The sequence below is a fragment of the Gopherus evgoodei genome, chromosome 4 (assembly GCF_007399415.2).
Source record: "Gopherus evgoodei ecotype Sinaloan lineage chromosome 4, rGopEvg1_v1.p, whole genome shotgun sequence".
NCBI classification, from domain to species: Eukaryota; Metazoa; Chordata; order Testudines; family Testudinidae; genus Gopherus; species Gopherus evgoodei.
The window spans coordinates 76,232,766-76,250,583 of NC_044325.1; the positions used below are offsets into that span (position 1 = coordinate 76,232,766).

General features: G+C 44.7%; 1 protein-coding gene across 1 annotated transcript in view; it reads left to right on the forward strand.

Annotated features, from left to right (window-relative positions):
- The window catches only part of AMBRA1 (autophagy and beclin 1 regulator 1), a 218,233-nt gene that overhangs the window by 19,698 nt on the left and 180,717 nt on the right, over positions 1-17,818 (forward strand). Inside the window, 8 exon segments of the mRNA XM_030559918.1 lie at positions 2,773-3,027; positions 3,310-3,368; positions 4,324-4,507; positions 5,277-5,449; positions 6,377-6,443; positions 9,929-9,993; positions 9,995-10,133; positions 10,135-11,390. Of these exon segments, the coding sequence (XP_030415778.1) occupies positions 2,893-3,027; positions 3,310-3,368; positions 4,324-4,507; positions 5,277-5,449; positions 6,377-6,443; positions 9,929-9,993; positions 9,995-10,133; positions 10,135-11,390 (2,078 nt within the window). The 5' untranslated portion in view covers positions 2,773-2,892.

The following is a 17,818-nucleotide window of genomic DNA, read 5'->3' on the forward strand; positions in this document are numbered from 1 at the left end:
TCATCATATTTTTAAATGTACAGCAAACACTACACTATTCTTGGAGCACCCAAAGTTCTCAGCCCAGAGCCTACCCCAGCATAGGATGCTACTGTCGGCTGCATTGCTCCACATTGGGCTTTTGTAATATCCTGTGTGTCTGGCTGCGCAAAGTCGTCAGACAGCCACTCCACCAGCCTCTTCTATCCTGGTGGCAGCTTTTTCCCCCTTTGCCTTACAGATAGGTGTCTACTTTGTCCTGCATACTATAACCTTTGGGATATTTTGCTCCCTGAGATCCATTCTAGTGAGTAAACACCTCTAGTGTCCCTTCAGTCTGCCAAAAGTATAGTCAAAAATCCTTCTGCACCTGCTGAACCAGTAGGTGAATCTTTCCTTGGTGCTATTGAGGTGGTCAGTGGAACAAAGGCTGGGGTGAGTCCCCCAGAATCACTGCTGGCATTTCAACATCACCAGTGGTGATCTGTTAGTTGGGAAAGAATGTGCCTGCTTCCAGCTTTCTGAACAGTCCTATGTCCTTAAAGGTGTGAGCGTCATGCACCTTCTCTGACCAGCCCATGGTGAGATTGGTGAAGCATCCCCTGAGATTCACCAGTGCTTGTATAACCATGGAAAACTAGCCTTTTCTATTCATGTACTCTATGACAAAGTGGGCTGATGCCAAATGGGGATGTGTGTGTTGTCTGTCATCCCAGTGCCATTCAGGAACCACATTGCTGCAAATCCATCCAGTAGATCCTGCACATTGACAAGAGTGATAGACCTGCATAATAGGAGATGATTGACGGCCCTACACATTTTCATAACAATGGCCCCTACTGTGGATTTCCCAACTCCAAAATGATTTCTCACTGATCAGTAGTAATCTGATGTTGCGAGCTTCCAGAGTGTGATTGCCACTCGCATCTCCACTGTCAATGCAGCTCTCATTCTGGTGACCTTGCCCTGAAAGGATGGGGCAAGCTTGGTTCACAGATCCAGGAATGTGGCCTTTCATATCAGAAAGTTCTGTGGCCACTGCTTGTCCCAAATCTACATTACAATGTAGTCTCACCAGTGGGTGCTCAGCTCTTGGGCTCAGAACTGGCACTCCACTTACTACAGCTGCTCTGTGAATGAAATCATCTCCCGTGTTCTTATGGTCCTTCCTGTGTGTCTGAAAATACAGCATAATCAAACACCCGTGTTTGCAATGTTCTTGAGACTATAGTGCAGAGCTCTGCTGGCTCCATGCTTCTGCCAGAGATGACAGACACTGAGAAGTGTTATATGGGTTTGTGGGATTTTTTTAATAAAATGTGAAAATTTTGGAATGTGGATGACATTATGGTAAGGAGAAAGTTGTATGGTAGGAACTTAACATACTGTGAAAATTTCCCAAAAGATATTATGCTGGACAGTGGCCCATGGGACACTGGGACATCTGCCTTTGGCACATTGTGCTTTGAATTGACACAAGCATTTCTGTTGAGTACGTGCAGTGCTGATGCAAGCAGCCAAGTATGTATGTGCTCCAGCAATATATAAACTTGAGTGGCTGTACTATGACAACGTGCATCAACCAACGTTTATAGTGTAGACATGGCCTTATGTAAATTGTTATCCTGTTCTTACAAATAGTGGTTGGGAAATGGGAGGGGGAGACTGCAGAGAGGCGAAGTGACATGCCCAGTGTCACAGATGGTGTTCCTGTTAGAGATGTTTTAGAACCTTGAACTAAAAATCATGTGATGATGAGGTGTGTGCTTAGTTGGCTCCTCAAATGGCTTTTGGCACATACTGGTGGGGAAGGCGGTTGGGATCTGTGAGAAGTGCATTCATGTGATAAGACTGAACTCAACCTAACTATTGTGATTAACCAGGAAATTCAGAGCTCTTTGAACTACTGTTTTGGGCTCTCTCTACAGCTGGAATTGAACACTGTCAGTTTGCACTTAAGTCACCTAGAGAATACATTTTTGAAACCGGAATGGGTAGAAACTAATGTTGATTACAAAAGAGATTTGCAAAGGCTTATTTAAATAGTGCGTGTCCTTCATTGCTGCTTTTTGATGCACAAAGAAGGCCCAAAAGGCTGTTTCAAAGGTTATTTTTTTCTACTTCATTTTAAACCAAAAGGTATTAAGAATGTCAATCCTCATCTTCCCTGTTTTTGTTGGAGTACCTGCAGGAGGGCGAAAAGAAAGTTCATGAGTTCTGATAACTAACTAAAGTCACTGAATATTTAACAAAGATTTCTTGTATTCAAAATGTTAACAGGTCAGAGTTGAATGTGTATGAGAAAAAAACAAGAGTATTAAACAGTCTGACAAAAAATCCCTTCCCCTCTTAACAGCTGACCTTTCACTCTCTTGCTGCATACAGTGTTGTCATTTATACTAGTTTTCTAGCCATCAACTCATCCGGCAAAGTCAGGACCTGAATATTTAGTTAAGTTTTTTGGTTTTTTTTTTGTTTTTTTTTTTGGAAGACAGAAAAAGCATTTTTTGAGAACCTCTTTCAGGCCTTCATTCTATATCCCAAGTCCAATTTTCTTTCCTTTGCAGGTCACCTTTAGCAAAGGTGAATGTTTAGATTCTGAGATATAACTCCAAGGAGTGGATTATTAAAATCTCTGGCTGCAGAATCATGGCATACTCAGGGCCTTGACAATGGAAAAAAGGAAAGCGGGGTGGTGATTGAGGGTGGCGTAACTGGTGGATGAGGTCTTGAAGGCTTCCTCTTTCCACCCAAGCCAAAGCTGCCATTGATTTAGTTCTCCTCTCTTTTTAGAGTTCCATGAGTCAGCCTCTTCAGATGTGGATGGCCTGTCTGTAGGTTCTTGGCTGTTGTTATCTGGAACCCACTGGTGTCTCATCCCAGTCCCTAGTTTAACAGTGGCTACTGAGAGCCATGAAGGTTGTACCAGAGAAGAATGCTGTGCGGATCCTGTGGGGCAGAGAACGTGGCACCCAAGCCTTGGGCGCTCAACGGCTTCTGCAGGAGCTGGTGGAGGATAAAACCCGATGGATGAAATGGGAGGGCAAGGTAAGGTCATGGGGCAGAAGGACATACCTGGCGGGTGGGTTTGTCCCAGCACATATGGAGGTGGGGATTTGAGATTAATATTTGTGTTTTTGTGGTATGTTCCACTTTGTGTCAGATATGGCCCCTGGATATGCTGTATCTGACCCATCCAGGTTCCTGGATGGTGGGGAGGGGAGTGAGTTCTTTGTTACTTTGGGGTCCCCTATGTTGTCTGTGTTTTGGATAAGAGTTGAGACTGTGATCATATGACACTCATATTTCCTTCTCCATTGGCTTTTTCAGAAAGTTGAGCTACCAGACAGCCCCCGTTCCACGTTCTTGTTGGCGTTCAGCCCAGATAGGTAACTGACTTCTGTTTTGTTACTTGTTTAAACATATTGTTATGCCAGCAAAGGTTGGGGAGGCTCGTGCCCCTTGAGAGATCAGGAGCTGGCAGCAGACATGAGACTTCAGGATTGTGTGCTGCAGAGATGATGAACATAGGTCAGCTATGCAGCCCATGATACACAGCACTTAATTTCTGAATTCCAGTTAGAGTTGCATAGTGTTCAGCGAAGAGGCTCTGCCCTGCTGTTCTGGGAGTTAGGAGGAAGGTCTGGGGAGCAAACGGTGTCACGGAAAACTATTTATACAGTGCCAATGAAGTACCAGTGCACTCAGCCAAATCTCAGAGTGCCTGCCTGAAGGAATTGACAGTCTAAAATCAGGACAGAATGGTGCAGGATTAATGTCTTATAATAATAATTGGAGCTATACCTATCTCCTAGAACTGGAAGGGACCTCGAAAGGTCATCGAGTCCAGCCCCCTGCCTTCACTAGCAGGACCAAGTACTGATCTTTGCCCCAGATACTGAAGTGGCCCCCTGAAGGATTGAACTCACAACCATGGGTTTAGCAGGCCTATGCCCAAACCACTGAGCTATCTCTCTCCCCATCCTGGAAATAGGGATGATGGAAGGAGGTGAAGGCACAGCAGTGAGAGGGATGAATTGGGAAACAAGGGAAGAAAGCTCAGTGTCATTTGACCTGGGCCAGCTCGTGAGAGGGAGGAAGGATTTGGTTGTGTGCTGTATCTCTGAGCTTTAGTCCTTATATATTCACAGGGTTCTCTCAGCGACAGAGAATCGAGGGGGCCAGATTTCTAAAATGTGGATGTACCTGAGACTGGGCTACGTCTGCATATTCTTAATACAAATAATAATAATACTCTGATGGAGCTGGTTGAGTTAGCGCAACATGTTGTTGTCTTGTCTCTTCTCCACCCTCCCCATTAATTCTACCCTTTTCTTTTCCCAGGACCCTCATGGCTTCCACCCACGTGAATCACAATATCTACATCACAGAGGTGAAAACGGGCAAGTGTGTCCATTCTTTGGTTGGACATCGGCGCACACCGTGGTGTGTGACCTTTCACCCTACTATCCCGGGACTCATTGCTTCAGGGTGCCTAGATGGGGAGGTTAGAATCTGGGATTTACATGTAAGTCTTTCCTGAAACACAGAAGTGTTTAGTATTTGTTTTGCAGCAATTTTATCTGCACTTGGGGCACCCAAACTTTGCCCAGTTGCGAACTGCTCTGATGCAGCTTTCTGAGAACTGTACCAAATGTGTACAACAGAGCAGATTGCAGTCACCCTCCTGTCTCATATGGAGGTGAAACTTCTGGAGACCATAAAGTTCCAACAAACTCTTTAGTTGATTTAAACGCCCAGGCCACATGACATGTTGGCTTTTGTCTCCTCTCCAGGCCACACATCTGAATTGATGAGTGGTGTGGGCCATATTTCAGAGCTTCACAGGGCTCGAGTTCACACCATCTTAGTTCGTATAAAAATAATTGCTTTTCTGTTGCTGGTTTCATGGGGAATAACTTGCACTCTGCCCTAGGGAAAGTGCTATGCCATTACTTTTGTTTTCTCCACTGATGACTTGCCCAGTGGTTGATGCACAGACAAATGATCTGTTCTGTCTAGCAGAGTGCTCTGGAACGTTGTGTTCTACAGGCTCTCTGAGACACAACTACCTACGGCATGTCTGTGGTCACTGTTGCAAGGTATTTTGTGTTCTGGCTGTAGATTCAGATGACGGTGTAAAGTCAGAGTAGATGATGACTTTGATTGCAGCAGAAGTACAGCAGTTCCATGCTTTATGTGGAGTTTTGGGGATGGTTTGGGTCTGTGACATTGACAGAGAAAACTAGTTGCCTAAAATTGTTAAGTAGCTGATGATTCCCCCTTTCCCACTCCAGGGTGGAAGCGAGAGCTGGTTCACAGACAGCAACAATGCCATTGCATCTCTGGCTTTCCATCCTACGGCTCAGCTCCTGCTAATTGCAACAGCCAATGAGATCCATTTCTGGGACTGGAGTCGTCGAGAACCCTTTGCAGTGGTGAAGACAGCCAGTGAGATGGAACGAGTCCGGTTAGTGCTCAACCCTAGGGGAGCAGAACACTTGTACTTCCAGCATGAAAAATGGCATGGTGTGGGGGAATATGTAGCAGTCTCTCTGGGGCAGAGGGCACTCAGATGGTAACTGCCCCTCCACCCTGACCTTGGTTTCAGCTACTTGGAGCATTGTCTTGCCTTGTTCTCAGTGCTCCTGCTCAGTTTGTGGATCAGTGACTGTGGGCAGTAAAACCAAAGGAACAAGATTAGATCAGAAATATGAACAAATATAAGTTAGGCTGTTGCATGCTATGGGATCCTTCCCAGCTCTGCCACAGGGTTAGCATTTGTAAGACTGATATTCAGATTTAATTAGCAACATAGGGTTAAGTATGATTGTTCCTAGGATGGGAGAGCCAGATGCTGTGGAAGATGACTTCCTACCCTTGGAGTCAGTACTGAATCAATACTCCAGCACGATGCTAAATGGTGATATGCTGCTGGAGGTTCATTCTTTTGAATGACTTAAAATATATGATCCTGACAAAAATCCATAGTCATTAAAGATCCCCAGGCACTTCCACAAGAGACGTTAACACCTCTCTTTCCTGGCCAAATTCTAGGGTACTTATTTTATGTTGCCATAAATTTCCCTAGCAGTTGCAGTTGGATACAAGAACTCCCTCTCCTAAACTGTTGTGTAGGATTGCTGCATGCTGTTGAACAGCTGCAGTCTTCACCTTGGAGGTAGCTATAGTTTAGGGGTGGATGAATAAGTCTTAATACGTGACGTTTTTGAAGGACTTTGGGATACTTCAAAATGAGAGGTGCTGCTACAGAAATGTAAAACTTCCTACTCGATAAACCTGTGTGTGAAGTCTGTTATCCCTGGAACATCTGGTTTTCTCAGTCAGTGTGAAATGCCAACTGACAACTAAGCCTCCGACTCTGTTCTTGTTTCAGGCTGGTACGATTCGATCCCTTGGGACACTACTTGCTCACAGCGATTGTCAACCCCTCCAACCAACAGGTGAGAATAATCTCATCAAGGTGCTCTGTGCTAACCGAGCCTGTTGCTAGGCAATCTGATACTTGTTTAAAATTAGATGCCTTCTTGAGTTCAAAGTTGTGTGTCTCATCTAAATCTGTCACATGGACACTATTCTGTTACTCCCGTAACATGCACAAGTGACATTAACAAACCGGGGCTGGGAGACTAAAAGTATGGACAATGACTTCCATCCTGATCCTGCTGCAGGATGAGGGGCTCAAGAGTCATCCCTGCTACATTTGCAAAGGCTTCCTTGGCACTTTTCATGAAATCCTGCTGAAGAATTTTGCTGCAACTTCACTGCCCTTGATTAGGCTGTAGAACTGTTAGCCAGAGCCCCACAGTGGCTGACTCTGCCAGGTGCTAGCTGACTTTTTGCTGTGGCTGATTTATTGTGGAACTGCAAGGTATGGGGTTTGTCAGGGTCCACACAAGGCTTCCTTATGGATTAGGCGCTGGGATAGCTTCATGCAACCCAAGGATAGTGTCTCTGCTTTCCTTTTGGAAGAAGTTTGTGTCCTTATCTGTCTATGGGCTGTAACCGGCTTCTCTTTTTATACACGTAAATGAACAATCATAGATATGTAGGTCTGGAAGGGACCTCCAGAGGTCGTTAAGTCCAGCCCCCTACACATGGGCAGGACCAAGTAAAACTTAGACCATCCCTGGCAGGTGTCTGTCCAACCTATTCTTAAAAATCTCCAAGGATTGGGAGTTTATTCCAGAATTTAACTACCCTGATAGGTTTTTCCTAATATCTAACCTAAATCTCCTTTGCTGCAGATTAAGCCCATTACTACTTGTCCTACCTTCAGTGGACATGGAGAAAGTTGATCACCATCCTTGTTATAACAGCCCTTAACATATTTGAAGACAGGAGTCAGGGCCTCCCCTCAGTCTTCTTTCCTCAAGTGCTTAAACCTTTCCTCATAGGTCAAGATTTCTAAATCCTTTTATCATTTTTGTTGCTGTCCTTTGGGTTTTCTCCAATTTGTCCATGTCTTTTCTGAAGTGTGGCACCCAGAATTGGACACTACTGCAGCTGAGGCCTAACCAGTGCCAACTGATGCGGAGACACTTCTTACATAGACATTCTTGTTATACATCCCAGGATTATAGAGTTTTTTTTTTTCTCCAAATGCATCACATTGTTGACTTATTCAGTTTGTGATTCACTATAATCCCAGATCCTTATTAGTTACTCCCAATTATTCCCCATTTTGTAGATGTGCATTTTTTTTCCTCCCTAAATGAACTATTTGCACTTACGTTATTGAATTTCTTCATCTTGATTTCAGACCAATTCTCCAATTTTGAAAGGTCATTTGAATTTTAATCCTGTCCTTGCAATCCATCCCGGTTTGGTGTCATCTCCCAAATTTTATAAGTGTAATCTCCACTCTGTTATCCATGTCATTAATGAAAATATTGCATAGCACTGGACTTGCCCTCCCAATGTGACAGCAAACTATTGATGACTACTCTTGAGTCAAGTCTTTCAACCACTTGTGGTCCCACCTTATAGTAACTTAATCTACACCATGTTCCCTAGTTTGTCATGTGGGACTGTGTCAAAAGCATTATTAAAATCAAGATATATCACATCTACTGCTTCTCCCTGTCCTCTATGGAAAGCAGCCCTGTCAAAGAAGGAAATTTTGGTTTGGCATGATTTTTCTTGAGAAATCCATGCTGACTATTCCTTATAATAATACTTTTATTCTCTAAATTGGTGGTTTAATAAATTGTTTCTGTATCTGTCCAGCAATTGGAGTTAGGCTAACTGGTCTATAAATCCCCAGGTCCTTTTTGTTTCCCTTTTTAATGATTGCAATGATTCCCTTTTTAATGATAGAACCTTTCTCCAGCCCTCTGGGACATCACCTGTCCTCCATGAGTTCTTGAAGATAATTGCTAATAGTTCTGAGATTGCTTCAGCAAGTTCCTTAAGTACTCTAGAATGAATTTCATCAGACCGTGCTGACTTGAATACATTCTAACTTACCTAAACATTCTTTAACATGTTGTTTCCCTATTTTGGTTTGCGTTCTTTCCCCCTTGTTAATATTAATTGTGTTAATTTGGTCACCATTAACTTTTTTAGTGCAGACTGAAGCGGAGTAGGTATTAAACACCTCTGCCTTCTTGATGTTTTCTGTTATTAGCTCTCCTTCTCCACTAAATACTGGACCTACGCTTTCCTTCATCTTTCTCTTTGGCCTAATTTATTTAAAGAGCTTCATATTGCCTTTTATGTCCCTGTTACGTGTAACTCATTTTGTGCCTTAGCCTTTCTAATTTTTGTCCCTATATGCTTGTTGTATTATCTTTTCTCCTTAGCAATTTATCCATGTTTCTACTTTTTGTCAGATTCCTTTTTGATTTTCCAAGTCATTTTAAAGAGCTCCTGATAGCAACATATTGGCCTGTTTTTGTTCTTTCTATCTTTTTCATGTCAGGATAGTTTTGCAGTTGTGCCTTTTAATATCGTCTGCTTGAGAAACTGCCAGCTCTCCTGAATTCTTTTATCCCTTTCATTTTCTTCCCAACTCCGAGTTTGTTAAAGTCTGCTTTTTTTTTTTTTTAAAAGTTCATTGTCCTTATTCTTCTGCTGTCACTTCTTCCTTTCCTTAGAATCATGAAATCTTTGACCCCAGTTTGTCTTCCACCTTCAGATTCACAACCCGTTCCTCCTGGTCAGAAACCAGTCTAAATGGGCTGTTCTCCTGGTTACTTCCTCCGCTTTCTGAAACAAGAAGTTGTCCCTGGTACATTCCAAGAACTTACTGGAAATACTGTGTTTTTTTTTTCCATATTCATTTTCAAACAGCTCTCTGTGGTGTTAAAGTCCCCCATTACTACCAGGTCTTGTATTTTGAATATTTCTGTTATTCTAGAAATACCTTATCCTCCACCTCCTCTTGATTTGGTGGTCTGCAGTAGAGCCTTACCATTATATTACTCTTTATTTCCCCCTTCCTTCCTCCCTCTGCTTCATCAGAGACTTTCAAATGATCTGCTTTCACCTCCTTCTGGACCTCAGAACAAGTGTATATATTCATGATGTATACTGCAACACTTCCTCCTTTTCCCCCTGCCGGTTCTTCTTGAACAGGCTAGACGCCTCTATTCAATATTCCAGTCATGAAATTTTACCCCATTAACTGTCCCCAGTTTACCCAATTAAGTCTCTTAATTTAGCTTATTTACTAATACTTACAGTTCTTCCTGTTTATTCCCTATACTGCTTGCATCTGTGTATAGACATCTAAGATGTTGAGTAGATTTCCCCCTACTGATTTCCTCTCATTGCTATATGATCCTATTGTAATTTTTCATGTCTTCCTCCCACCTCCAACATGTAGTCTTTTTTTTGCCTATCTATGGGCTTTAGCACCTGTCCCCTTAACACTAGTATGGGGTTCTGCTGTGAGGTGACTGAGCTCTGGTCATTTCCCTTGCAGAGTGACGAGGAGGTGGAGATCCCTGTGGATAGCACGGATATGCCACATTATCGCCAGCGTTCTATCTCAGTCTCAGCCTGTGAGGCGTACGCCCTCCTCCACAACTTTCTACACATGCTGTCCTCAACGGTCCTCTGGCATCCAGGTGGGAGAGCAAAACACTGTGCAAGATTCTGCCACCCCATCCCCACCACCTCCACCGCCCCCACCACCTCCACCACCTGCCTCCAGCCAGCGAGAACACCAGAGCAGCGGCCTACACCAGGCTCCGGGAGCGTGTCAGTTACCCCACAACAGAGTGCTGTCAGCACCTGGGGATGTTGTGCCTTTGCAGTCGATGCTCTAGTGCAAGACTTCCTTCTTCTCTTTTCCCGCACCAGGAAAATGCCCCTTCCACTTCCTCTGGGGCCACTGGCACTTCCTTTTCCTCTGTTCAGACAGAGCCATACCAACCCCCAGAGCAGGCATCCACAGCGCAGCAGGAGCAGGGTCTGCTTAACAGGCCTTCTGCTTTCAGCACTGTTCAGAGCAGCACTGCTGGCAACACCCTACGCAACCTTAGTCTGGGCCCCACTCGCAGATCCCTTAGTGGGCCCTTGTCAGGCCATCCCTCCAGGTACCAGTCTGCGAGAGAAATGGCATCTGGCTTAGGAGGGTCCGACTGGACTAGAACAGTGCTGAACATGGGCTCTCGCTCGGAGTTGGAAGCCATGCCTCCACCTAGAACCAGTGCCTCTTCAGTGAGTTTGCTGTCAGTGCTCAGACAGCAAGAGGGAGGTTCCCAGTCCTCTGTGTATACATCTGCTACAGAAGGGAGGGGCTTTCTGGCACCAGGGGCTGAAGCAGACAGCAGCAGTAGCACTGGCCCAAGTAATCCAGCCAGCATCCGCAATGAGCTCCAATGCGACTTGAGACGGTTCTTCTTGGAGTACGACCGACTTCAAGAGCTAGATCAAGGGATTGGTGGGGAGCCCAGCCAGTCGCAACAGGCTCAAGAAATGCTCAACAACAACATTGAGCCTGATAGGCCAGGTCCCTCCCACCAGCAAACTCCACATAGCAGTGAAAACAATTCCAATTTGTCTCGGGGCCACCTGAACCGCTGTCGCGCCTGTCACAATCTGCTGACCTTTAACAATGACACACTACGCTGGGAAAGAAGCACACCTAGCTATCCATCGGGGCAGGTCCAAAGCACATTTGATGGCGTGCCACCAAGCAGCAGCCAGGCGCAGCCTGCAGAGAGAACCGAGGGCAGAGCTCCTACCTCTAGCAGATTGCAGCTGGGAAGCTCTTCCAACTCGCAGGAGGAAAGGACCGTGGGAGTGGTCTTTAACCAGGAGACAGGGCACTGGGAGAGAGTTTACAGCCAGTCGGCTTCGAGCAGACCTGGGAATGTATCACAGGAGGCCTTAAGCCAGGAAATGCCTGAGGAAAGTTCAGAGGAGGATTCGCTCAGGAGGTAAGACACATTTTTTCCATTGCCTTCCTCTTCAGTCTGTTGTTAAACCCTTCCCATCTAGTCTGAACTGCCAGGTGCTTCCAGAGTAGACCCTTTCATGACTTGATCATTTCATTGGCCCTCTGATCTCAAAGGTGTGTGTGTGTGTGTGGGGGGGGGAAATAGCTCAATCTTCAGTAGGCTTTACTGCTGTTATCAGAGGTAACTTCTGAACATGTGTCTGTGGGGAGGAATGAGGGAAGAGACCCTGTCCATTAAAAGGAAGGGTGGAGCAGGGAGAGAGAGGATGTTGAATAGTAATTCTATGGAGCAAACTGTGCTCTCGGGAGTGGTCTGACTGAGACACTATTGGAATGTCTGGGCATGGAGTGTACTGCAATGTCCACTTTATAGCATTCAACCGATATATTATGGTGACTGCAGCATAGGCAATGCCCACCCTGAGGATTGGCACAGAGCAATCATGAACAACAGCATCGATGGTTTATTTCCTCAGAATAATGTGTCCTGTGAAGAGTGGCCCAGAGACTGCAACCACGGGTGGGAAGGTGAAAGAACTTCATCTTGGAGCTAAATCAGGGTGGGCTGTGCAATGGCCTATCTTATCTTAAAGGGGAAGGACTGCACTTCCAGTCTGGTTTTGAATACATGGCATTTATTAAACCAGTGCAGTTCATATTCGTACCATGAGAAACACTTCTTGTGGATTGAGCAGGTAGGTAACTGAAAATCGTTTTCAGAGCCTGAGCCTTTGCAGAGAGCCCATTATGCTGAATCTGGCATTCAGAGCTCAGCCTGAAAGTATATCTATGCTCTGGATAAAAGAGTCATCTTAATCATCCCCATATTTAGTATGTGCAGTACTGGAAAGTGAGTTTTTCTTATAGACTTCAGATGTGGCAAGTGGAGCAGAGCAGCTCAATTGAATCTGCACTTCAAACGCTGTCAGGGCTGGCTCATATTGTTGGTCCAGCCATTCTGATATATTACAGAGTGGGTCAGACTGATGGTCCGTCTAGTTTGGCATCCTGTCTGTCAATGGCTTGTAGCACTTCAGAGGAAGTTTGTCTAATCCTTTCTCTGACAATGACTATTGCCTGATGCCTGTAGAGGAAGGTGAAATCTCCTACTTTTGATACATGTAACTAACTGAGCAATATTGTTCGTAGGGGTATTTGATGGAAGAAAATCCTCTTCTTTTCCTTCTTTCTGCTAGTAATCAGCTTATTCTCAGAAGCAGGAGCTGTGATTATGTCTATTATTATTTATTTGTATAGCAGGTGGTAGTGGTGATGAAATTATTGTGCTCTTTCTAAATCCCTGCTCCAGTTTTTGACTGTCTGTATGAGTGACTCTCACAAGATGACTGCATCATGGTGAAGATTACTTCTTTTCTTGGTCTTAAATTTACTGGGCAATGATTTTAAGTAAATACCCTCTGGTCTCATATTATAGGAAAAAGGAGAAAAAATGGGGGATTTATTAGTGTTTGTTACAACATTATAACTTTGAAACCAACACTCAAGTGTGTTTTACTCCTCTCCTTTCTTGGCAAAATAATATCTCCACTGTACAACTCTCATAATATCTCCACTGTACAACTAACTGTCTTAGTATCTGTTCTCTTGGCCAATTCAGTGGTGTCTCAGTAGAAGTAATGAGGTGAAATTTAAAAAAAAAAAAAGGCTTCTCGGAACACTCTAGCAAGGAGACATAATAGGCTGTTTATATAGTCTTCCAAGGGGAGGGGTTTGAGCCACCTAATGTGTCACTTAAAACTGCACTGGAGCGTACACCGCAGAGAGCAATCCTGCTCTGGTTCCCAGGGGGTGGATTAGTTGTGACCTCATAAGTCTTTTTTTCATCTCTGATTCCTATGCTTCAATTTGGGCCATTTTAGCTGTCACAGATGGTTGTTACTGCCGCTCTGTGTCTGTAGCAGCTGTGCACAGTCAGTCACCCAGTCAATCATTCACCTGTGCAAACAGATGCTTCTTGCCAAGGTAAATGAATTTGGAGCGAGCAGTCTAATGCTTGGGCTTGCTTTGGAATTCTTTCCATGGGATTCCTATTGCAAGGAGCCCTGGCAGAGCTCCTGTTCGAAGACGCTGCTAAGAAGCCATACTAGATACTGTGCTTTCTTGTAAGTCCCTGTCTCCTGCATCTGCCATGAGACTTTCTCCTTCAGGACTGTTCTTGCAGGTTTATTCACACCTAACAGGAAGTGAATGTGAACCATAAAACAATGGGACCAGAGTGCAGACTGACTGAACCATGAGTATAAATCAGCATTAAATGCTTTATGCAGTTCAGCTGGAACAAGCCCATTTGGCTGTTCTTAAGTCAGGGAAATGTCATAAATCTGGGGTTACCCCCCCTTTTTTTTGTAACAAGAGTGGGGTGGGCATCCTACAACACCCTGCCCCCCTTACCATTCCAAAATTTACAAGTACATTCCTGTTCAGAACAATGGAAGCCAGCTAATGCTCACCCACTATTTGCCCTTCCCTGGCATAGGATGGACCCCCACCCAACCTCCCTACTTCCCTGCTCCCAGGTCTGGTGAGCTCCAGAGCCCAAAAAACAGGGAGCACTAATGCAGGTTCTTCATAACTGAATTCTAAGCCCCTTTTTCATTAATTGGTGCAATTCCAAAGGGGTGCAGGGAATCTCAAAGACCATGACAGATTCCTGTACAGAGGCTCTGGTAATCTAAACTACGTAATATAGTGAGCCCGGGGGGTGGGGATTGAAATGGACCTGGGAGGATGAGGACTGCAACAGCCAGAGAACAGCATATACATAGAATCACCTTGTTCTCACAACAATAAATGTAGTTGGGTTTGTGGCTAGAGATCACAAAGTATCAAGGTGCAAATTAGGGCTAGAAGAAATCCTGTGCTCGCTAGCTAGTTGGTTCTCATAATCTTGTTCACTTCCCTGTTTCCCCTGCAGCTGTCACTGTTGGGCAGTAGAGTCTATATGCAGTTTGTCTGGAAACCTAGGATAAAGCAGGACCAGAAGATGTTGTCATTCACCATATGTGGGTGAAATTGATTTCCTTGACCTGGCTTGTCTGGTACAGAAGTAACTTGCTAGGGAAGGTCGTTGATGCAGAGAGTCAAAGAAGTTAATGAGTAATTAATGAAGATTGGCCCTTTCTGGGTTCTGTTGCTGCCCTTATGCCAGGTGGGAAGTGAAACATTCTGTTTTTTCTGATGTGCTGGACTAATTAATTTGGGCTAATAATGAGGACATTAATAAGCATCTAATGAGATTTCCCTGCTAACAGCTCTGGCATCATTTGTTAACAGGGACATGTGGCTGAGAACTTCATTTAGCAGAGTGTATTGGCCTCTCTCACTTGACTTGGTATGATGACAGGACAGGCAGCCTGACTGCTGCATTCAGCTTTCACTTTCCAAGTGAGTTGATGGGGCCTTCTGTCAGGGCTCAGATCTGCACTTTTAGCTGCTGTGTGATAAGCTCAATGTGTAAAAGAATTTGGGAGGAAAAAAGAATTCTGAAGAGGGGATTAGGGAGAGAGAGTTATGACTGTCCTAAGCAGTTAGTGGGTGAAATTTGGGCTTCAGTTTCTCAAGTATTCTCCAGGTCAGTGCATTTGATGGATGATATATTTGTCGTTATGTACTTCCACCAGGTATTTTCTCAGGTATATATCTACCTGTCTTGGATATCAAGGTGGTGGGAGTCTTAGCAGTATCTGAGTGCTGACATGTGAATTTGTTACTGCATCAAATGATAAAGGAGGCTGTTGGCAAAATCTGAATGAAGGGGAAAATAATTGAGCCACAGATGAATTTGTGCTGTTTTAACTTCCTGATCACCCTCAAGATTAGCCTGTTTCTTCTGTAGTTCTAGTGACTGAAAAGTCAGATTAAATTCTGTTCAAGCCATCCCTATCAGACAGGCCAATGGAAGATTGTTACCTAGGAACTGCAATAGTGGATGAGGGAGATAGTTCATCTAGCCCAGGAGTAGGCGACCTATGGCATGCGTGCCGAAGGCAGCATACGAAGGCTGATTTCAGTGGCACTCACACTGTCTGGGTCCTGGCCACCAGTCCAGGAGGCTCAGCATTTTAATTTAATTTTAAATGAAGCTTCTTAAACATTTTAAAAAACCTTATTTACTTTGCATACAACAATAGTTTAGTTATATATTATAGACTTATAGAAAGAGACCTTCTAAAAATGTTAAAATGTATGACTGGCATGCGAAACCTTAAATTAGAGTGAATAAATGAAGACTCGGCACACCACTTTTGAAAAGTTGCCGACCCCTGATCTAGCCCAATAGCCTGTCCTTGAGAGTTTGCCAGTACCAAACTTTTCAGAGAAGAGTGCATGAAATCCCTGGAGTGGACTATTATGGAAGTTTCTTCCTAACCCCATCAATAGGGCCCTAACAAATTCAAGGCCATGAAAAACGTTGTCACGGACCATGAAATCTGGTCTTTTGGTGCTTTTACCCTATACTATACAGATTTCTCAGGGGAGACTACCGTTTCTGAAATTGGGGGTCCTGACCCAAAAGGGAGGTTATTTTAGGGGGATTGTGATATTGCCACCCTTACGTCTGCACTGCTTTTGGAGAGTGGCGACTATTATTGGCTGGGCACCCAGCACTGAAGGCAGCGCCCCGCTAGCAGCAATGCAGAAATAATGATGGCAATACCATACCATGCCATTCTTACTTCTTCACTGCTGCCTTTAGACCTGGGCAGCCAGAGTGGCAGTTGCTGACTGAGGGCCCAGCTCTGCAGGAAGCAGAACAGAAGTAAGGTGGCAATACCATACCATGACATCCTTACTTCTGTGATGCTGCTGGCAGTGGCTCTGCCTTCAGAACTGGGCTCCAGTAGCTGGACTGGATCTCCAACTGCCCAGCTCTGAAGGCAGCACACCGCCAGCAGAAGTGCAGAAGTCACAGTAGCAGTACTGCAACTCCCCCGTACAATAACATTGCAATGCGCCCTCCCCCCCAGCTGTTTGAGTCAGGACCCCTAAAATTACAACTCCGTGAAATTTCAGATGTAAATTTCATGATTTCAGCTATTTAAAATTTTTAAAATCCTATGACCATGAAATTGACCAAAATGGACTGTGAATTTGGTAGTGCCCTCCTCATCAGTAGTGGTTGGCTTTTATTCCCTGAATTAGAAGAGTTTATATTCCCCCTTATTTCTTTTGTTTGATGCAATTGATGATTAGCTGTTTATATAATTGTCTAATCCTTCTTTGAATCTGATAAACTGTTGGCTGTACTGAAATGCCCTTTTTGGTCTCGTCTTCAGAGTTTTGTATACTTCAGTTTAGTTTTGTTTAAAGATTTTCAGGTGAATCTAGTGCTGGTGTAAGGTGCTGGCTTGATGACCTCCGAGGCCAGAATCTGCTTGCCCTGCTGCAGCTGTTCTAGGAAAAGCTTCTGCCATGTGCTATATCCCCTGTTGTTCTGCTTCAAACCTGACCCAGTGAGACCACTCCTAAGAAGAGTAAAAAACAAACAAACAAAAAAACCCCTCAGTCTCCATGGCTCGCTCAGTCCTTGGCTACTCCTCACATGACCAACCATCATGAGTCTGACAGTGGTTTACCTATCTCGGCTGGATTCGGACTAGCAATCTATAGATGAAGGAGGCACTTTATCCCATTACCAATTACTTGAGCCAGCCTGTCGAGTTTGAAATGACTCCTTGATTCCTGTGTTGGTGCTTTATCCCTTCCATGGGCATGTCTGCACTACAAACTTAAGTCAACCTATGTTAGGTCAGCTTATAGCTACTGTAGTAATTACTGCGGTGGTGCATGTCCATGCTACTCTCCTTCTGGCAATGGCGTTTATCCTCACCAGAAGCCACTTCCATGACTTAAGAGGGGCAATGTGAGGGGCTGAGAACAGGGTGTCTAAACTCCATGTGCAGCACTCTGCTGAGAGCCCGACTGCCACCTCAGACTCTCGGCTACCCTTGCCTCCTCCAGGAGTCCAGTGGGGAGCCTTGGTGCAGGCAGGGAGCCCAGGGGCAACCCAGTGGGGAGCTGGGAGCCTGGGGGGAAGCCCAACTAGGCCTGTAGTGGGGAGCCCCTCACCTGCCCCAGGATGACAGTCTGAGCTGAGAGCCAGGCTGGAGCTGTGAAATTGACAAGAATGACAGCCAGCCACCGATGTAAGTAACCCATAGTGTCTATATGGACACTGCATCGCCCTGCCTACACCTCTAGTGGAGGTGGAGTTATGTCAGTGTAGTAGGGCACTTACTTCGGTGGGAGCAAGGCTATAGTGTGGACACTGATAGACACTACTGATAGACTAATCATGCTGCCTTTTATCAACCTAATTCTATAGCGTAGACCAGGCCCAAGAGGAAACTTTTTTTTCATTGTCTAGATCCTACCATTAAGTAACTT